Source organism: Aedes albopictus, chromosome 1, assembly GCF_035046485.1.
Source record: "Aedes albopictus strain Foshan chromosome 1, AalbF5, whole genome shotgun sequence".
NCBI classification, from domain to species: Eukaryota; Metazoa; Arthropoda; class Insecta; order Diptera; family Culicidae; genus Aedes; species Aedes albopictus.
The window spans coordinates 249940672-249962668 of NC_085136.1; the positions used below are offsets into that span (position 1 = coordinate 249940672).

At 44.0% G+C, this 21997-nt stretch overlaps 2 protein-coding genes across 2 annotated transcripts; one reads left to right on the top strand and one right to left on the bottom strand.

Annotated features, from left to right (window-relative positions):
- LOC134291492 (uncharacterized) lies at nucleotides 1-6781 on the top strand. The gene is made up of 2 exons (XM_062859276.1): nucleotides 1-323; nucleotides 378-6781. Exon 2 carries the CDS (start codon nucleotides 656-658, stop codon nucleotides 6779-6781), a length of 6126 nt encoding a protein of 2041 aa, XP_062715260.1. The 5' UTR covers nucleotides 1-323; nucleotides 378-655.
- Nucleotides 6782-18689: 11908 nt separating this feature from the next.
- LOC115259466 (interferon-inducible double-stranded RNA-dependent protein kinase activator A homolog) lies at nucleotides 18690-20152 on the bottom strand. The gene is made up of 4 exons (XM_062848906.1): nucleotides 19993-20152; nucleotides 19366-19918; nucleotides 19168-19288; nucleotides 18690-19100 (listed from the first exon to the last, which is right to left on the bottom strand). The coding sequence occupies exons 2-4, from the start codon at nucleotides 19916-19918 to the stop codon at nucleotides 18902-18904; spliced, it is 873 nt and encodes a 290-aa protein (XP_062704890.1). The 5' UTR covers nucleotides 19993-20152; the 3' UTR covers nucleotides 18690-18901.
- Between the last annotated feature and the right edge of the window lie 1845 nt (nucleotides 20153-21997).

A 21997-nucleotide genomic window follows, 5' to 3' on the forward strand; every position in this document is an offset into this window, starting at 1 on the left:
GCACAGCCCCATACCACCTTTCGACAGCGCAACCATTGCGCAACATGCGGTCCACACCAGACGAGACCACCCCGGTGATGGATTAACCGTGAGTAGAGCATAGATGTCAGAAGGTATGTTGCGTGAGAGGGAGATGGTAAAAATAGAAATGGTAAATAAAATCATAAACAAAAACAGAACGAAGAATGATCAAAATGGTCAACCTAGGCTTTGAGTAAAGAAGTGTAGTTTAGGGAGTTTGAACTATTTATCAGATAATTGCGATTGCTAAAATTAGCTTACGTGCAAATACAGAGAGTTTGTGATTGAAAGCTCGTCCGAAGGTAAGGACAGTATAAATAATCGTAGAAACGTGAATCTAACAGTGTTCTGTACAGGATAGGTGAAAGCGCCGTTGATTCGACCGTGAGCCAGCATACCTGTGAGGAAAAGGATTAATACAGAAAACTATAAAATGTAAGTAATAATAGAAAATGCTAAAAAGAATGACTGTTAAAGTGCCAATTTGTCTATTCCTATTGTTTATTTGTATCAATAAAATTAGTTTCAAGCTGTTGCAAAAGTTTAACTGCCTGCTGTGAAAATTCAGTTTTCTTAGGGTGGTCCAAAAAGGAACAATCTTGAAAATTTTATAAAGTTCCGACCAAACCCAAAAATGCAAAGTCCTGATAAGACAGGTTTTAATTGCGCGGCTTGCGACCGTCCTGATGACGAGGAGTCGCAAATGGTATTTTGTGACCACTGCCAGCGGTGGTATCACTTCGGCTGTGTTGGCGTCTCAGCTGATGTCAAGGACGTTTCTTGGTGCTGTCAGAAGTGCGTCGGAAGTGAAAGTGAAGGTGTTGTTCCTGCTGATGTGCAAGAGGGGCTGCAAGAGCTCGAAGCGGAGAAGGCGAAGCAGAAGCGGGAAATGGAGAAGGAGAAGATTTTGTACCGGAAACGTCTGGAGATGAAGCAGGAGCTGTTCGAGATGCGCCAGCAGCTGGAGAAAGAGAAGCGGGAGATGGAACTCGAGTTCGAACAGGCGCAAATGGCGAAGAAGCTCGCGGAAGAAGAAGCCCATCAGCGGAAACTCGACCAAATGCGGACGGAGATGGAGGAGAAGCTGAAGCAGTTGAAGCTGAAGCGGAATTCAGGAGCGGCCGATGGTGAAAAGGAGCTGGAGCAAGCTGTCGGAGGCGGTAAAGTGGGAAGCTCAAAAAGCGGAACAAAGAAGAAGACGGAATCGGAGCAGACGAAGCCGGGGAAAGGACTCGAGAAGCAAAAGTCGAGGAATGGAAAGCCTGGAAAAGCGGATGCGACGGTAGCGGACTTCGAAGATCCGAGAGGAGCGTACCAGAAGCACTCGACTCCGAAAGTTTGTCCATCCAGTCTGCCGGAGAGTTTTTTGATCGGGCGTGGCGGAGATTCGACGCCACTTGGACGACCAGGGGTTCCCAAACCCGAGAAGGTGAAAACCAAGAAGATGAAGAAAGTGGTGGAAGTTGTCGAATCGGAAAGCGCGAGTTCCGACGAAGAAGAAGAAGAAGAGTCCGCTGAAGAGGTGGAAAGCTGCGAAGAAGAAGAAGCAAGTTCCAGCGAGGAAGAGGAGAGCTCCGCAGAGGAGGAAGATAGCAGCGAAGAAAGTTCGGAAAGTTCCGAAGAAGAGAAACAGGAAGAGAAGCCTCGTCGGAAAAGCGGAAAAGAGAAGGATGGGCGGAAGAATCGGCAACGAGAACCGACGAAGGCGCAGATGTCCGCTCGGCAATTCCTGTCCAGAAAGTTGCCAACGTTTTCTGGCAGGATGGAAGAATGGCCGATGTTTATCAGCAGCTACGAGACGTCGACGAAGGCGTGCGGCTTTTCCGACGTGGAGAATTTGGCGCGGCTACAGGAGTGCCTGAAAGGAGAGGCCCTGGAGGCGGTAAGGAGCAGACTGCTTCTGCCGAAATCCGTCCCAAAGATTGTGGAGACACTGCGCATGCTGTACGGCAGGCCAGAGCGACTGCTCAATATGCTGTTGGCGAAGGTGCGCAATGCAGCGCCACCGAAAGCGGATCGGCTGGCGAGTTTCATCAGTTTCGGAGTGGTAGTGCAGCAGCTTGCCGATCACCTAGAAGCGACCGGACTAACGACGCACTTGGTCAACCCGATGCTGATCCAGGAGTTGACGGAGAAGCTACCGGCTGGCACCCAGCTGGAATGGGTACGATATCGCAGGAAGACCAAAGTGGTGACGCTGAGGACGTTATCAAATTTCCTGTCAAGCATCGTGAAGGACGCTAGCGAAGTAGCAGCGTATGGAGAAGGTACCCCCCGTTCCGGAGAATCCGGATCGAAGAAAGGATCGAGAAGCAGAGCGCACGACGGCTACGTGCACTCGCACGACGTGGAAGAGAATAGGAGTTCGAGTCCACCCAGGAGGGAGAGGAAGCCCTGCCGGATTTGTGGCAGAGTGGATCACCGGATCCGGAACTGCGAGAAGTTTCGAAGGCTCCAACTCGGAGAGCGATGGGAAGCGGTACGCAGATGGAAGTTATGCCAACTGTGCCTGAACGAGCATGGTACCGCCGGCTGCAAGCTAAGCTTCCGCTGCAACGTCGAAGGCTGTAAGGAGCGTCACAACCCGCTGCTCCATTTTGTCAGGCCAGCCGCAGGGCTAAACTGCAACGTTCACGCCGCGCAGCCAAAACAAACCGTGATCTTCCGGATGATGCCCGTCACGTTGCATTGTGGCAAACACTCCGTGAACACTATCGCGTTTCTGGATGAAGGATCGTCGTACACACTGGTCGAACGGGCACTAGTGAACCGTTTAGGAGTCCGAGGCGCGACACAGCCCTTGCGCGTAACTTGGACCGCTGGAGTTTCCCGGATCGAGAAAGACTCGCAGTGCGTGAGTCTCTTCATCTCGGCGAGAGGATCCACACAACGTTTCCAAATAAAGAGCGCCCACACAGTGGAGAGTTTAAAGCTTCCACAACACACGGTAGCCATTTCGGAAGTGGTGAGGCAATATGCGCATCTCCAAGGCCTACCGATCACCGACATCCAGCATGCCACTCCACAGATTTTGATCGGGCTGAAGGATATTCACCTTTACGCGCCGTTGGAATCGCGAATCGGCCGACCGGAAGAGCCGATAGCAGTAAGGTCGAAGCTAGGCTGGACCGTATACGGGCCGACAGGACCGGGAAACGTGACTAGCGGAATGGTCGCGCATCATTCGTGCAGCCCGGTGTCCAATCAGGAGCTTCACGATCTCCTGAAGAGTCACTACACGCTGGAGGAGTCCGGCATTTCCATCGCCTTGCTTCCGGAGCCGGAAGAAGACAGAAGAGCGAAGGAGATTTTGAAGAAGACGACGAGGAGGATCGGCGATCGTTTCGAGACGGGTTTGCTGTGGAAGGACGACAACATCGAATTTCCCGACAGCTACCCTATGGCGGTGAAGCGGCTGATGTGTTTGGAGAAACGCCTGCGGAAGGATCCCGAGCTGTATGTCAAAGTCCGTACCATGATCGCCGACTATCTCGTGAAAGGCTACGCACACGAAGCGTCGGAGTCGGAGCTGCTAGCGCTGGACTGCAGCAAGGTGTGGTACGTTCCGCTGAATATCGTCTACAATCCGAGAAAGAAGAAGTTTCGTCTGGTGTGGGACGCCAGAGCGGAAGTTGGAGGAGTGTCGCTCAACTCGAAGTTGCTGAAGGGACCGGATATGCTGACTGCCCTGCCGGCGGTGATATGCAAGTTTCGGGAGCGAGAAGTCGGTTTCGGCGCAGACATAAAGGAGATGTACCACCAGCTGCGGATTCGAGAAGAGGACAAGCGAGCTCAAAGGTTTCTGTTCCGAAACGATCCGTCGGAGAAGCCGACAGTGTATGTGATGGACGTAGCGACCTTTGGGTCGACGAGCTCGCCATGCTCGGCGCAGTACGTCAAGAACCTAAACGCGAAGGAGTTTGCGGGACAATTCCCAGCGGCGGCGGTGGCCATCGTTGAAAACCACTACGTCGACGATTATTTCGACAGCGTAGACACGATCGAGGAAGCTGTCAAACGGGCTAAGGAAGTACGATACGTCCACTCCAGAGGCGGTTTTGAGCTCCGCAACTGGGTCTCCAACTCTGAAGAGTTCCTGGATGCTATGGGAGAGCGAAAAGAGGATCAGTGCGTGTGGTTCAGCGAGGATAAGGAGTCTGGATCCGAGCGAGTACTGGGGATCGTGTGGAGCCCGGCAAGTGACGAATTCTCGTTCTCCACCAAACTGAGAGACGATCTGGAGCCGTTCCTGTCCGGCGAGAAGCTGCCGACCAAAAGGATCCTGTTGAGCTGCGTGATGAGTTTCTTCGATCCGTTAGGACTGTTGTCCATTTTCACATTCTACGGGAAGCTGCTGATTCAGGACCTGTGGCGTACCGGATGTGAGTGGGACCAGCAGATCGACGAAGAGTGCGCGGAGAAGTGGAGCAACTGGATCCGGAGGCTTCCGGAAGTTGAAGAAGTCCGCATTCCCCGCTACTACTTCCGTGGCGGATTTTCACTGCGATACGACAGCCTACAGCTGCACGTTTTCGTAGACGCTAGCCAGGACGCGTACGGTGCCGTGGCGTACATCCGCATCGAGACGGCCACCGGGCCGTTATGCTCGCTCGTGATGGCGAGATCTAAGGTAGCACCGCTGCAGCACATGTCCATACCGCGACTGGAGCTGCAAGCTGCAGTGTTAGGAGCGAGGCTGGCGAACTCCGTCGGCGAGACGATTTCGTTGGAGGTAAAGAAGCGTTTCATGTGGTCCGACTCGAAGACCGTGCTGTCGTGGATCCACTCCGACCACCGTCGGTACAAGCAGTTTGTGGCGTACCGGATCGGCGAGATCCACAGTCTAACGAAGCTTGTAGAATGGAGATGGGTGCCGACGAAGTGCAACGTGGCCGACGCGTTAACGAAGTGGGAAAAGGCGCACAGCCTGCGACCAAGCGGACCATGGTTTCGTGGCCCAGACTTTCTGTACCAGCCGGAGGATTTTTGGCCGGAGCAAGAGGCAGTGACACCGAACACTAGCGAGGAGACCCGAGCGTGTTTGCATTTCCACGAAATTGCAGTCACTGAGCCGATGGTGGACCCGCTGCGGTTTTCGAAGTGGAAGATTCTGGTCCGGACGGTAGCGTGCGTCTACCGGTTTGCATCGAACTGCAGAAGGAAGAGAGATGGGCTGGAGATCGAAGTCGTACCGGCCACTGCAAGAATCAACAGCGTCGTGAAGAAACACGTGCGAACAAAGCTAGTGCCGCTGAAGCGGGACGAATACCGGAAAGCGGAGGCGTATCTCTGGAGGTCGGCCCAAGCCGATTGCTTCGGAGACGAGGTCTGCACATTGGTGAAGAACCAGAAGCAGCCAAACCAGCAGCAGCAACCAGTAGAGAAGAGCAGTAGCCTGTACAGCTTGAGCCCGTTCCTGGACGCCGAGGGTGTACTACGGATGGAAGGCAGAGCGGCGCAAGGATCGTCGCTACCATTCGAGCTGCGGTTTCCGATTATTTTGCCGAAAAAGCATCCGGTGACCGACAAGCTGCTCGACCACTATCATCAGCGAGTAGCTCACGGGAACACGGAGACCGCAGTCAACGAAATTCGGCAGCGTTTCTACGTCCAGAATCTGCGAGCGGAACTGAAGAGAATCGGAAGAATGTGCGTCTGGTGCAAGGTGCAGAAGTGTCGCCCGTCGAACCCGAGGATGGCTCCGTTGCCGGAGTCGCGAGTGACGCCGCATCTGCCACCGTTCAGCCACACCGGCGTGGACTACTGCGGACCGCTGACTGTTACTGTCGGTCGCAGATCAGAGAAGAGGTACATCTGCCTGTTTACCTGCATGACGACGAGGGCTGTCCACCTTGAGGTCGCTCACAGCCTGACGACTCAAGCGTGTCTGATGGCCATACGGCGGTTCGTGTGTCGCAGAGGGAAGCCGCTAGAGTTCTACTCGGACAACGGCACAAACTTCCAAGCAGCAAGCAAGGCCATCATGCAGCGAATCGAGATCGAGTCAGAGGACGAATTCACGGATTCCAGGACCCGCTGGAATTTCAACCCGCCCAGCGCACCTCACATGGGTGGGGTTTGGGAGCGATTGGTTCGCTCCGTGAAGGCAGCACTGACCGTGCTGAACGACGGGCGGACAATAACGGACGAAGTACTACTGACGACGATAGCGGAGGCCGAAGACCTCATCAACTCCCGGCCACTAACGTACGTTGGCCTGGAACCAGGAGCAGAGGGAGCGTTGACGCCGAACCACTTTGTTCGCGGTGTTGGCGCAATCAGCGAAGAGCGCTCAGTTCCACCGACGAGCGAGGCCGAAGCACTACGGGACCGCTACAAGCGGTCACAGCGACTGGCGGACAAGCTGTGGGCTCGGTGGGTGTCCGAGTATCTGCCATCCATCAACCAGCGGACGAAGTGGCTCTCCGAGTCGCCGCCACTAGCGTGTGGTGATCTAGTGTACATCACCGATGAGGCCGTGCGAAAGAGCTGGATCCGGGGCATCGTGACGGACGTCTACCCGGGAGCGGACGGCAGAATCCGGCAGGCCATGGTCGAGACGAGCAAGGGTAAGTTTAGGAGGCCGGTGACCAGACTGGCTGTGCTCGAGGTACAGGAGGGTAAATCCGGTGCAGCCGAGGAGCCCCACCAGAGTTACGGGAGGGGGTGTGTTGGCACAGCCCCATACCACCTTTCGACAGCGCAACCATTGCGCAACATGCGGTCCACACCAGACGAGACCACCCCGGTGATGGATTAACCGTGAGTAGAGCATAGATGTCAGAAGGTATGTTGCGTGAGAGGGAGATGGTAAAAATAGAAATGGTAAATAAAATCATAAACAAAAACAGAACGAAGAATGATCAAAATGGTCAACCTAGGCTTTGAGTAAAGAAGTGTAGTTTAGGGAGTTTGAACTATTTATCAGATAATTGCGATTGCTAAAATTAGCTTACGTGCAAATACAGAGAGTTTGTGATTGAAAGCTCGTCCGAAGGTAAGGACAGTATAAATAATCGTAGAAACGTGAATCTAACAGTGTTCTGTACAGGATAGGTGAAAGCGCCGTTGATTCGACCGTGAGCCAGCATACCTGTGAGGAAAAGGATTAATACAGAAAACTATAAAATGTAAGTAATAATAGAAAATGCTAAAAAGAATGACTGTTAAAGTGCCAATTTGTCTATTCCTATTGTTTATTTGTATCAATAAAATTAGTTTCAAGCTGTTGCAAAAGTTTAACTGCCTGCTGTGAAAATTCAGTTTTCTTAGGGTGGTCCAAAAAGGAACATAAACTAAACATGGAGACTTTCTTTAAGTATTTATGAACATTTTTGGAAACAGTACCCGAATACAAATCTTTTAGAAAAATTTTTAAAACCAATTAGAGAATTTGAACTTGGGAGTATCCTCATAAAGAATTCTTATACAAGATCCCTTCGATTTTTTTTGAGTAATGCCTTAGCAATTCTTGAATGAATCTTCAGTGAGGAATTTTCCCAGGGGAATACCTGGAAAACATCCCTTACAATGATCAATCACTGGGAAAATCTTAGAAGGACAATGTGGAAAATTTGAAAAGTTTACTTGCTGAAGTCCACTGAAATTCTTACAGGGTTTTCCAGGATTTATTAAGAATTTCTCCAACAATTCCTGCAGTAATATATCCAGGAATGCCTGCAGAGATTCCCCAGAATTTGTCGCTTAAGTTTTCAGTAACAACTCTTGCAATGATTTATATTCCATTTTCAAAAAATTTCTCTAGGATTCCCATCAACTGATTTTTCCCGAGATAAACTACCCGAGCAGGGAATGAGAACAAACCTATAACAAATTGATAACTCATTTTGTTACTGTTAACAAAATGAAATCAAAACAAGTTTTCGTTCCGAATTGTTTTTATTTAATATCAAATTAAGATATCATTTTGTTATCATTTCAAAAACTCAATGTTAACAAGATTTGATTTCAAAAATCAAAAATAGGTTTAATATAATAAGGCATATTAAACATTAATTATATTCACAAAATATTTGTTAAATCTATCTGAGTGTTGTACTTCCATATTGACACATAATTTGCAATTGCTGATTCTGGGTAATGGTCATGCTATTGATTTAAATTGGTTTAATAAGTCTTTTTAGGGTAACTGGTTATATCGGCAGTGTTGTTCTCTTCGTTATGCGGGGTTTTTCATCGGCCAAATTGCTTGAAACTTGGTCTTATAGCTCAACTTGGTTGGGAAAGATTTGAGGCCAACGTTGAATTCAACAGGTTTCAAAAAGTCTTCCATAACGAAGAGAATAAAACTGCCCAGAGTAAATACAAAAGTTCCCCTATATTAGTTATTTCAAACTAAACATATTGCCACATATTTTGAAGTTTGAACTACAGGGTGATTATTTCTCCAATTCTATATTTTTTGAAAACTGCACTATTCACACTTTCGTAAGAGAATAATGAGAGTTCCACAGTATAGACTGTTTCAGAAATTATAAATACACTTTGTTTATTAAATAAACTGAAATGTTCTGATAATTTCAACCAACTTCTTTCAGAACACAGCATATCGTGATCCACATTTTTGTATTCCCTTTCAATTGTCATGATTTTTAGAAGAACAACAAACTTAATTCTCCATATTTCCATTTGCACAAAGGTGTTTTTTTTAAGATTTTATCTGACTTTTTATCATATTCGTTTTCTCCACAAGTTGTCAAAGAAATGCCTTTAACCTGGGAGAAATCGATAAAGTCATTTGCACAACTTTTTTTTCTGACAGATGGCATAGCTTGTAAATAGCAGTAAGCAGTAAATAAGACATTCGTTTGCTTAACGTTTGTTGTCACATGTGTTGTTGAGAAATTTGAAACAACAACTGTTGCATTGAGAATGCCCGTAATGATGGTTCTTGATCAAATATTCTAGCAAAAATTGTTTTGTCCAATCGAGAAATATATTTTCTTATCGAAACTGTAATTTTCATTGTGTTTGGAAATAGAATATTTTATTTGTGAGATTTTTTTTCTTTTCTATTATGCTACATTTTTTGACCACTTTGTGTAACTTCAAATTTTAATCATCTAGTTTACAGAGCCCCATTTTTTAACTTTTACAAGAAGCATCAACAAAATTGGTATTATTTGCTTCATTAGAATGTATACTATAAGAGCTAGAAGAAACTTTTTTGGATATTGTGCTCAAATTGAAATGGCATCCAATCGTTAGTGTATTTATAATTTCTGAAACAGTCTATACTCAAAATTTTCTCACACTTTAGGTCGTTTGGCATAAAGTCATTTGGCATAATAGTCATTTGGCATTATAGCCAATTGGCATATTGTTCATTTGGCATAGTTCTAACTTAAAGACAAATGAAGTTGGATATGGCCAACCGAAGTAATTCGCGGTCATTCTACTGTCGAAGGTCACATATATTACCTTTATAAAGTTTTTTTCGCGTGAAAAAGGATTCATTGTAGCTCCGTACCAATATTATGAATCCCGAGATGTTTGATACAGTTTTGAAAATAACACAGATATTTATCATACATGAAAATGATGAATGCCATTTCATTTATTGTTATGCCAAACGGCCATTTAGCCAAACGAATGTTCTGCCAAATTATGAAATTTTATCATTATGCCAAAAGACTATGCCAAACCCGATAGAATTAATGTAATAAATATTTTTCCAATCGAATGCCTTATTTTTTCAATGTCATCATTTTTTCTCGGATAACGAGGGAAAAAGCTGAGAGGCCGAATGCGACTCAATTTGTTGCTCGATGTCATTCAATTTGAGTCCCGATGCCTTTGGCTCTGGGATGTAGTGAACACCTCCCACATTTGTTTTACTGCAGTGAATATAATCAGAAGGAAAAGCTGAAATGTAATTTTTCAAAAATATTACGTGCAGTTGTCCTTTGACTTCAAATTTACTTTTCTCTGTCACTTCAATGTACATCATCCATAATCTTTTAGTTGAATTATACTGGATATCTATGAGGATATCATATCCGATTTCCTTACAATTTTCCTTTGTGTTGGCTCCAAGTTAGAAATGACTGTTGATGAAATGTTAATGTTACAATCGATAATACTACGACATTAATAGGAGTCATATGCTAATGATATCGTATAAAACAAAACAAATTTTTAATCACGAGATTCTTCTGAATTTGAAATAAAATCTCATTTAAATTTTTACTTATTCATATATAGGGTGTCCCAGAAAGTATGGGCACAACTTTGCAGCTCTGCCATTTGGGGATGGATGCATAAACAATCCTTATTTTCACACATGTCCTGCCTCAATATATTAACACCAAATGCCAATCATTAGAATTTGTATTTCACACTTTGTTTGAATGCGGTAGAATTTTCCCTAAAAGACCTTTCAAAGTTGCTGCACAAAATGCTATATTTTTCAATCACATAGCTTATCAAATTGTTTTCTGCACATAAAATTAAGCTCAATAAAAATTTCAAAAAATATATCCGTGAACTTCTGCATGCGTATCTATTATACAACCCTCAGTTTGAATTGAAAATATATACTTTTGAACCTGAAAATTGAATTCAAACACCAAAATCGTTATTTTTGAAAACCCGATTTTCAACTAGTAGAAAACAAGATTCTGAATTAATATCACAGCATGCAGAAAACTACAAATAAATTTCACTATAAGTTAATTAACTGCTCCAGCTTTATGAAGTGTAGATTGAATTATTTTTATTCTCGTTAAAACGTTCTTTAAAACTCAAATGTCTGTGAGCATGTCCCAACCAGAAATAGAAAAGGCGATTTTTTCAGTTTTCTCAAAATTTTGAAGTACCCGTACGCACAAGCAAAACATATTTTCATAAAAAATTTCAATCAGCTATCTAAGGAATCATGTTTTCGAATATATCATACCAAAAAAATTCAAAAACAATGTTTCGAATTTCGGGTTTGGGCAAAACCGTAAAAAAGTAGTTTGTGCAGAAGTTTTAGAAGTTGTTTTTTCATTTAAAATATTCTGCATACAAAAACCCTTTTTAATGTATAAACTCTTTATAGGTATCAATGAAAATACTTTGAATAAAAATACAAGAATATAAAAATTGTTGTTTGTTAAGAAAATGATTGCATTTTCGTCATACAAAGTTGTGCCCATACTTTCTGGGACACCCTATAAATTAATGCCTAATAAAATATCAAAATGAATACTAAATTTGTTAATAATTTTTAGTTATTACCCTATAGATTTGATAACTCCCTGAGAACTGCGTATAATATCAAATCGTAAATTGTGGATAACAAAATGAGATATCAATTTGTTATCAATGAGAACTCATTCTGTTTTCAATTAGATATTCCAGTACATTATTTTGTTATCATTTTTGTTATGTTAACACTTAAGTCATACAAAATGAAAACTCACTTTGTTATCAAAATTCGTGATATCTAAATAACTCAATTTGTTAATTAGTTCTCATTCCCTGCTCGGGTATATAAACTATATAGGTATTTATCTAGAAATCTCTTTTAAAAATATATAGCAGGTGACTTTTAAATTTGTACCGGTGATTCGAACAGATTTTTTCGAAACTAGTCTTTCAGCTTCTGATGAATGGAATTCCTGGAAGCAAATTCGATTGTTTTTGAGAGACTTGTGTTCTTTGACAGTTGAATTTAGATACATAACATACCTGTTCGGCAATGAACACAAGAAATTTTGGCAAGAACACTGGACTGTATCGGGGGGGTTATAACACGGCAGAAGAGAGAACGGGGAATTTCGGACCGCGAGGGAAAAATCACTGAAACACTTTCACTACACTAAACACTTTATTTCTCTTCTAGCTTACTATTTACATTTCACTTTGGATAATTTCACTTCGCGTTGTTCGAGCCACGCGAACGCTCATAACTTATTCACTTTCGAATTTCGACTGACTTGCGACCGCGAACGGGTCGCATATATATACCAAAAATCTAACGTTCCAGAACCACGTGGAAGGCTCTACGCGCGCGTAGAACCCACGCGACGTGTATGGAACAAACCATCATCACATTGACTGCAGGGCGACGAGCATCGATGATGATGATGATGGCTACGGCGACGGCGTTCGCTGCTGCTCTCACGGTTGGATCTCACCGCACTCACTCTCTCGCTGCTGGTCGCTGCTGTCCCATTGGCTCGGTTGAGTGCGCGTGCTTCGTGACGGTCATCGATGACGGTTCCGATGCGATGGTTGGTGTTGGTTGCGCATCTCAGCATGCTGCTGCCCACGTTGGAAGCGCATCTTCGCGAACATACTCCCGCCCGTTGGAATGCAGTTCCAACCCTTATGGTCTTTTGTTGTTCATGTCCTTTAGGCAATGTCCTCACTAACTGCTGGAAAGTATGCTCTGGAACCTGGACGGTGCTGGCAATCCGTTTATCTCTTCGTGGACAATCGGCGGTGTTCTTCGTCAATTTCCTTACTAGTACTGGTTGGGTACCCTTGCCTGGTAAACTGCTTACCAGGGTGGTATAGACTGGGATGGCTTCGGAAGGCTTCCGTGCATCTGAACGTTTCCCCTTGCGCTCGTAATGCAGCAACGTGTTATGTCTCTTTGAACATTTCATGCACGACTTGCTGTTGGAGCATATCAAGCAGCGATGGCCCTTTCTTAAACAATTAAAACATAGACTTAGCTGCTTCACTCTGGCATGACGCTGATTCACGGACAGCTTTTGGAACATAGTACACTTGAAGTTTTGATGCTGTCCGGCACAAAAGTCGCATACATACGTCGACGACACTAACACTGTATTTGATGTCATGGAAGGAACGAACTTAGACGCAGGCGGCTTCTGGTTGGAGATCTTGGTGCTTGTGGATACAGGAGTTGCACTATCCTCGCATCTCTCTAGGATGACACAGCGTTGCTTAAGAAATTCGATCGTCTGCTTGTACTCCGGAAGCTCCGTCTGGTCAATCGAAGCTTCCCACAACTCACGGGTCTGGTCATCCAATGCGCGAGTTAGTACGGTCACCACGAGCAGCTCCGACATTCCTGCAAGCGGTTGGTCAAGCTTGGCGAGGTTCTCCACGTGGCGGGTGCATTCATCAATGAGCCTCCGGAGGTCCTTCGACGACTTCTCAGTCATCTTCTTCATGTTTAGGAGGCCCAGAATGTGCGATTCTAGGATCACCCGCTTATTGCCAAACCTCTCTTCCAGGATATCCCATGCGCGCTGGTAGTCGTTGTCCTGCAACGTCTCCAGATCGATCACTCCAGCGGCATCTCCTTTCAAGGAGTTCTCAAGATGGTACAACTTTACGGCGTCTGAATCTGACGAACGCTGCATCAGATCCTGAAACATGGCTTTGAAGCGAAGCCATGCTTCATAATGACCATCGAAGGTTGGCAGTGGAGCACCGAAGGACTGCGACTGTACAACGATCGGCTGCTGGTTGGTGGTGACACACGGTTGCTGCTGGATTGGGGGCGCAGTTAGCTTCTCGTTCCAGCTCTCGAGCAGCACAGACACCTCCTCGTGCAGATGCATGAATTGCAGGTAGGGATCGTCTTGCTCATCGCGCTTGTCGGCTGGGGACTGGGCCACAATTTCTTGGTGCAACCTGATGAACTCGGCTTTTTCGGTCTCAACACTCCGTTGAAACACTTTAACTTGGGCTGGGGTTGGCTCTCTTTCTTCCTCTTCGGCCTGCTTGAGGGTGGTTAGGATTCGGTTCACGTTGCGTTGAGCTAATCCACGGTTGTGGACTAGCGCCCCAAGCTGGTCTTCACACTCGGCAGAATCAGGCACCTTCTTCACCGGTGTCCGTTTGGGTGGCATCCTGATGTAATCCTTCACGGGTCAGTAACACGGGGATGTGGACAGGAATTTCGTCGCTTTTGTTGCAATGGATGGGAGGTAGCACACGGAATCCGAAGCGGTGGCAGCAACACTCAACACTACGGTGACAAACAGGAAACTTCGCTTCACCGGATACGATCGTCAAAATCGATGCGTGTGTCGCCACGGATGGAAAAAAAACACTTGAAGATTCCGAAGCGACGGACACAAAACACTACGCGACGATGGAATCAATCAGCTATTGGCTGGAAACCGACGCGCTTGTCACAACGGGTGGAACACTATCACAGAATGTCCGGAGTGACGGAAGCTAGCACTACGCGACGGCGGACTCACTCGGGCTACCACGAAAATCGACGCGCTTGTCGGACCGGATGGAATCGGCACCACACGAATTCCGGAACGACGGATGAAGTCACTACGCGACGACGCGGTTTACACTCGCGGACCGACACGGATACGGACGTTGTCGAAGCCACGTCCACGCTCTTCACTGCACAGCACGTTGTTGAAGCCACGTGCACGCTTCTAAACTACGCACTGCCGCGCTGTCGAAGCCACGCGGTACGCTTTTTAAACGACACACTACCGCGTTGTTCAAGCCACGCGGCACGCTTTCACACACTACCGGATCTCGATCCGGCTCGAAGGACCAAATTGTGTTCGGCAATGAGCACAAGAAATTTTGGCAAGAACACTGGACTGTATCGGGGGGGTTATAACACGGCAGAAGAGAGAACGGGGAATTTCGGACCGCGAGGGAAAAATCACTGAAACACTTTCACTACACTAAACACTTTATTTCTCTTCTAGCTTACTATTTACATTTCACTTTGGATAATTTCACTTCGCGTTGTTCGAGCCACGCGAACGCTCATAACTTATTCACTTTCGAATTTCGACTGACTTGCGACCGCGAACGGGTCGCATATATATACCAAAAATCTAACGTTCCAGAACCACGTGGAAGGCTCTACGCGCGCGTAGAACCCACGCGACGTGTATGGAACAAACCATCATCACATTGACTGCAGGGCGACGAGCATCGATGATGATGATGATGGCTACGGCGACGGCGTTCGCTGCTGCTCTCACGGTTGGATCTCACCGCACTCACTCTCTCGCTGCTGGTCGCTGCTGTCCCATTGGCTCGGTTGAGTGCGCGTGCTTCGTGACGGTCATCGATGACGGTTCCGATGCGATGGTTGGTGTTGGTTGCGCATCTCAGCATGCTGCTGCCCACGTTGGAAGCGCATCTTCGCGAACAATACCCGTAATTGAAATATTGGAGGAATTGTTGCACAACTTCTTCAGAGAAATATTTTGAAGAGCTGATGAATAGCGTAAAAATTATAGTAAACCAAAATGAAAACTTGCTCTAAATTCATCACTAGCATAGCACACAGCGCCTTTTCAAGCACATTCGCACGCTATGTCCAAAGGTAAGTATGGTATGTGGGGGCAAGATGGGTCAGGGGGCAAGATGGGTCAGTACCGTTTTCAACCGTACTATTTATTTTTTGAATCTTTCTATAATTTTCCCAGATGAACGACGTGGATACACAAAAAAGTGATATATTGTTTTTAAAATTCTTTACGTTCCTTACGCAGAAAAAAAATAAAATATTTTTTCGTTATACTCCTTATGCTATACATTCCATATAACTACGTGTAATGTGTAGACGGGGCAAGATGGGTCACCCTAATTTTTCGGTATGTTTGCATAGTTTTTAAAAATGTTTTATTTTTCATAGAAAGGCTATTTATGTGACCTACATTATCGAAGTGACTAGAGCGCTGAAAATTTGTGAACATATTTTTGATATTTTTCTACAAAAAATATAAGTTTTCAAAGTTTTTTATGGCTACCTAAATAAAAATATTCTATTTCTGAGAATAATCTACCGATATGTCTCAACACTTCTTTCATGTAATCTGTACGTATGTGAAGCTTAGATGTATAGAGAAAAAATAGAAGATCTAGTATTTTTTGTTGGAGAAAAATCGAATTTCTGATAGCTGACCCATCTTGCCCCCGTAGAAATGAGGTGGGGCAAGATGGGTCATGTTTCGACAATTGTTTGTCAAGAAGCAGGTTTCAAACTGTATGACCTTTCTATACCCTTATATCATAGCTGACTAGTGTATCTGGAAGTCGTGATAGAAAACAGAGAAATGCTATTTATATTCAGAATGTTATAGGGATCCATTTCTTAGGTGACCCATCCTGCCCCCACTTACCATATTATGAAAAGTGAATGTACCTCAAAGTTAATTCGCTTGAACTATATTTTTGGACCTCTGGATTCAGAATATGTGCGATTTAAAATAATCCATCTTGGGTTTTTTTTCCATACATTTTTATATGGGATGAAATTAACCTTAAAATGACGTTTTTCGCCATTTGTATGGGAAAATAGTAAAAAATTCAAAAAAATCGAAAAACTCAAGATTAAATATTTTAAACCGCACAGATTCTGAAACTAGAGGTCAAAAACTATGACCGTATGGAAAAACATTTGAGGTACATTGGATTTTCATAATACTTCCCTTTGGACATAGCGTGATTCGTCCGCTCCAAAATCCGCCCAAAGAAGGATGAGAAAACAGAAACCAGTCACAAAGATCCGCTTGCTTTGTATTTTTTTTGTTCGACCTAACTGACATCTACAGTGTCGAAAAAAAAACAATAAGAACACCAGCCATTTTTGCATACAAAATGGCCAAATTTGACGATGTTATGCTCGGTTTCTAGTGAACCGATTTGGCTGAAATATTGACAGTCGCCATGGAGTTACTTGAATTTTGATTTGTATTTAATTGAGTGAGTTCTGCTCACTATATCAAAAATTACAGATATACGCAACGACTATATAATAGGACCACTTTCAGATATCCGTTATCAAATGATATATGAGAGTATCTGATACTTGATGATTGATAAACAAGTACTAAAATTAAGGATGCCATTTAAACTTGGGGACTTTTTTTTTTTAATTGAGCACAAATATCCATCATAAAAATTTGGTGTCAGAATTTATACTGTGTCGGACAAAACAATAAGCCCACCGGTTCTATTTCATACAAAATGACCAAGTTTGACGGTTTTTAGTTAGTCGATTTGGCTGAAATTTTGGCAACCGACATGAATTTACGGGAATTTTGATTTTAATTGAATTGATTGAGTTGAGTTCTGTTCACTACTTGAAGTTACAAAGTTACAGATGTACAATAACACCAGATTTTTATGATGGTTATTTGTAATCAATTCTATAAAAATGTCCCCAAGTTTAAATGACATCCTTTATTATAGTACTATCAATCATCGAACATCAGATACCGTAATCCGGGGTAACATTGATCAGAATTTTCGATCTTTCTTGAATAATTCTCTTCAAAAAGCAAACGTTACATGTTTTATATTTTCAAAACAAGTACTGGCCCTCTGATTATGTGTTAAGCTACTCGAAAAAGTATTGTAAAACTTTAAAACATGTTTAAATAGGTTTTAAAATCTAATTTTTGATTTTGTTGATTTGGGGTAACATTGATCATGTCAGTGATCAATGTTCATTTGTGGTGAAAATACCCTAACTTACTAAATTCGGGGTTGCTGATTTCGAATATGTTATCCAAATTCTTACAAATTATGTACTTTTTAAGTTATTTTAGGATTAAAATTCTCTAAACCACGAATAACGCCTAAAAATAGGCAATGGCTTAAGGAATTGATAGCCGACTTTTAATAAATCGTATATTTTACTGAAAAAGAGCATTTTCATAAAAGTTTCGTTTATTAAATCCAACTCTAGGATATCATATTTAAGTAATACAGTGATTTCAAACCTCATATTGTATATAGTATTCATGCCAGGCATGAATGTTTATCAATGTAATGCGTTACGAAACACAGTTATGGAAAAATCGATTTATTTCATTGTTTATGAAATTCAATTTTCATGAATTGCATGTCATTTAATAGCTAAATGATAGCAGATTATGATATACCATTCGATAGCAGAAACTGATTCAATGTAAAATACTTGTTTGAACATTTCCTGAGTTGGGTCAAGCCGATCAATGTTACCCCGCTGATCAATGATACCCCGGATCACGGTACTCTGATATATTCTTTGGTAAAGGCAACTTGAAAGTGGTCCTATTGTTTTGTCGTTTCGTATATCTGTAACTTTGGAAGTAGTGAACAGAACTCAATCAATTCAATACAAATCAAAATTCCCGTAAATTCATGTCGGTTGCCAGAATGTCAACCAAATCGGCTCACTAAAAATCGAGTACTACTATATCGTCAAACTTGGCCATTTTGTATAACAAAATGACAGGTGGTCTTATTGTTTCTTATTGTTGTTGTGACACTGTATGTATAAATGCAATGGCTTACGTAGGGCTACGCATAACTCGTGAACGAAACGTCCGATTCGCGTCGGCTTTATGACTTGGACTTGAAACGTTAAAATACGCAGTAGACATGGCAAAGTTTGCCGGAGACAGGTAGTTTAACACATTTTTGAAATATATCGACTACCAGTGATGTTAAAAACATTTGAACATCCAAACCTGGCAATTTATACAAACATCAACAATTTATACATCAAGTGTCGATAATCTTTCAATTATATCACTATACACACTACAAAAAACAAATCCGCGCGAGGGCTAAATTCCATGGGTAAATTCGCGCCAAATCCGCGAAAATCGCGAAATCCGCGCTGTTGTAACAACCCTGCAAGTGGCAAGCCTGCTCAAGGCGAATAGCCACCATAGCCACTTGAATAAAGAAACAAGAAAATGGGTTTACATAATGTTTAATTTCAAACGCGAAATTCTTAATCGGGAATAATAATTCACTTCATCCCTTTTAGCAGAAAGCAACATAAATGTCTTTTTATGTAACAGAACATGAATCGAAGCCACATTTCGAAGAAAAACTAGGAGTTTCAAAATTCAGTATCGAATAATGTCAGTGGGAATCACAGATTCCCGATCATAGAACGACTTACGATTCATATGGTGGCATTTTTTGACATCGCAAATCCCTTTTCTGTGGATCTCCTCTTCCATTGCGGCTCGAAAATATCGGCCAGGGTCTGTTCACTCTGCCGTTTAGCTCCCCTCTCTGGTTCCGTATTTTCGTCCAAGCACGTTCCATCATCGTCTGTGTTGGGATCGTCTCTGGGCGATCCGACATTCTCATCCGTTGTGCTACAGGAGAAAATAATTGATTGATACATTATTCGACCGTTTTGTGGCCACAATGCAAATACCCTACCCATTCCGTGAGTTGGAGTCATATGCGTGGGTGTCCCAGAAGGCATAACCTGCCAGCTTGTCGATCAGTGCCTTGGCAGCAGCTTGTTTCGCGTCTTTTTTGGATTTACCTGTTCCCACGGCTTAAGTTAAATAAAAAAACGGGTAAACTGAGTCTAACCACCTAAATTTCAATCAATTTCAAACACTTCCGCCTTACCTTCCTTGTCCTCGTACCATACCCGATAGTGAAACGTTTTCTTGTAACCATTTTTTTCGCATTGTATGAAATCGTACTGGGGGCGGAGTTCTCTGCGACACAACACCTCCTGCAGAACCGAGATCGGCGTTTTTCTGCCGAGCACTTTTCTGCTTGCAGTACAATTGAGTCCCAGCTTGTCCATCAGAATCCTGGCGGCAGCATGCTTCGCTTCCTTCTTAGATTGGCCCCATCCGATGGCATCGCCATCCGGGCAGGCAACACGGTACCGGAAGGTAGGCGAATGGGAACCTCCTCCCTGGATCGGAAGCAATTCGTACTGCGGTATAACTCCTTGTCTGCCGAGCAGCTCATACAGAAGCGAAACAGGCATTTTCGTCGTGTTGCTCTTACCGACCAACGCCACCTTCAGAGCTTCCTCAATTGGCAAAGCGGCGCCTTTAGTCGGAACCGGATGACTTGGATCCTGTGCTCCGGTCGATACGTGTCCATCATCGTCAGTGCACCTTATTTCGTTGGCGTTGGCCGGTGGTGGTGAATTAGCTTTACCCATCTGCTCGTTGGGAACAAAGGAAATTGGAATTTCTGTTTTGTACTTTGATTTATTTCACACAAAATAGCACATACCTTTTGAAAAGCTGTTATTCCTGCTTTTGGAATAATAAGGCACTTCCACCAAAACCAAAAATCTGAGGATTATGAAATTTTAACAGCAAAATCCACACAAGCCTCGACGGAACGATAAATACTTTTCTCGCGTCGCCGTCGCGTGGTTTCTGATGCTGGAGCCGACTGATTAGGGGTGTCAAAAAGGCCAAAGACGATAGTAACTAATTACCTATTTTTGGATAAACTGACCTTAGTGTGCATGAGGAAAAGAAAAGAAACAGTGTGACCCTGTGACTGAAAGAGAGTGCCATCATCAGGGTTGCCCACGCTTAAAACTCGAAGAATGCCATGTATATAAATAAATCTGGCCAAACATGTCTAAAGGTCCAATCTGCAGAAGAGAGGCTCTCTTTGGTTTCTCTCTCTTTCATTAATATCTCAGCTGTTTATTTGTATTTTGATTGCCTCCTTGCATTGAACGATGGTCAAAACAATCGTCTTTTTTTTCATTTCATTTCATTTTATTTACTCAATATTAGTTCTAGATTAACAGTGTACAAATTGTTTTCATAAGCTGAGATATGGACTACCTTTCAACAGCTATATAATTCTAATATTGCAGCCTGTGCGAAATAAGGAACAACTTCAGGAATTTAATAAAGTGAAAGGAAAAAGTTTAAAAAAAAACCTTTGAAATAGCGTTAAAGGTATTGGGATAGTTGGAGGAAACAGTTCACTTAAACCTAATATCACAGACTATGAGGTAAATGTTGCAGCAACGGGTTTGCTGATGTGGTGCATCCCATCCAAAACTTTGGAAGCACTCGCTGGAACCAGTCGTTGATTTGTTCCATCCTCGTAATAGAATGGACCTCTTCGGTTGGGTGGAATCAAGGGTGGAATGGATCTAAATTCATCATCATCTTCAAAATTCGATTCTGCTTCACCTGAAGCTTCTTCCTGTGGGTTGCTGCGCAGTGGTACCACGCGGGAAAACTGTATGTCATTACTGGTTTGAATACCGTCTTGTACAGTAACAGCTTCGAATTTGCGTCTAAGTACGATCGGCGATTGATCAGCGGGTACAGCATTCTCGTGAGCTTATCGCATTTACTCAAGGTGTTCTTGACGTGCACGGCAAATGTTAGCTTCCGATCTAAGGTTAAGCCCAGGTATCCTACGTCATCCGACCATGGCAATTGGCGTCCCCACACAGAAATCTCATTTTGCGGTAGTTTCCGAGGACTTCGTTTCCGAGTGAAGAAAATTGCCTGCGACTTTTCAGCGTTGGTCTTGATCTTCCATTTCCTCTGGTACCTCTCGATGGCGTTTTGGGCCGCTTGTAGTTCGGTCACCACAATGACCGGATCAGGATCTGATGCAACGAATCCAGTATCGTCAGCGAATAGATAATACTGTATGCCATCTAGCATCACCAGGTCAGCGGTGAAGATGTTGTAGAGCGTGGGGCTTAACACAGCACCTTGTGGGACACCATAGGGTACTTCGTGACGATCTGATACATACCCATTGACAGACACTTGATAAGAGCGGTTTGACAAAAAGGAGCGGATAATCTTCAAAACGTACATAGGAAAGTTTACAACTAGCATCTTGTGCAGGATTGCTTCCTGCCAAACTGAATCGTATGCCTTCTCGACATCTAATAGTACCATTCCAGAGGACTTACCCCGCGAGAAGTTGGTTTTTATATCTCGGACTAATCGGGCGAGCTGGTGGTTGGTTGAGTGCCCTCTTTTGAATCCGAACTGCTCATCGGGAATCATCCTTATATTTTCCAAGTATTGTTCAATACGATTCAGGATCACACGCTCCAGTATTTTGCTAAACGAAGACAGCAAGCTGATTGGCCTGTAGTTAGACGGAATCGAGGAGTCTTTGTTCGGCTTTGGAATGGCGATGACCACAGCGTGTTTCCACCTGGTCGGAAAGTATCCGAGCCGGATGCAGGCAGTGAGGATTTTGGCGAGAAAGATGTGAGCTTTTCGAGGCAGTTTCTTGA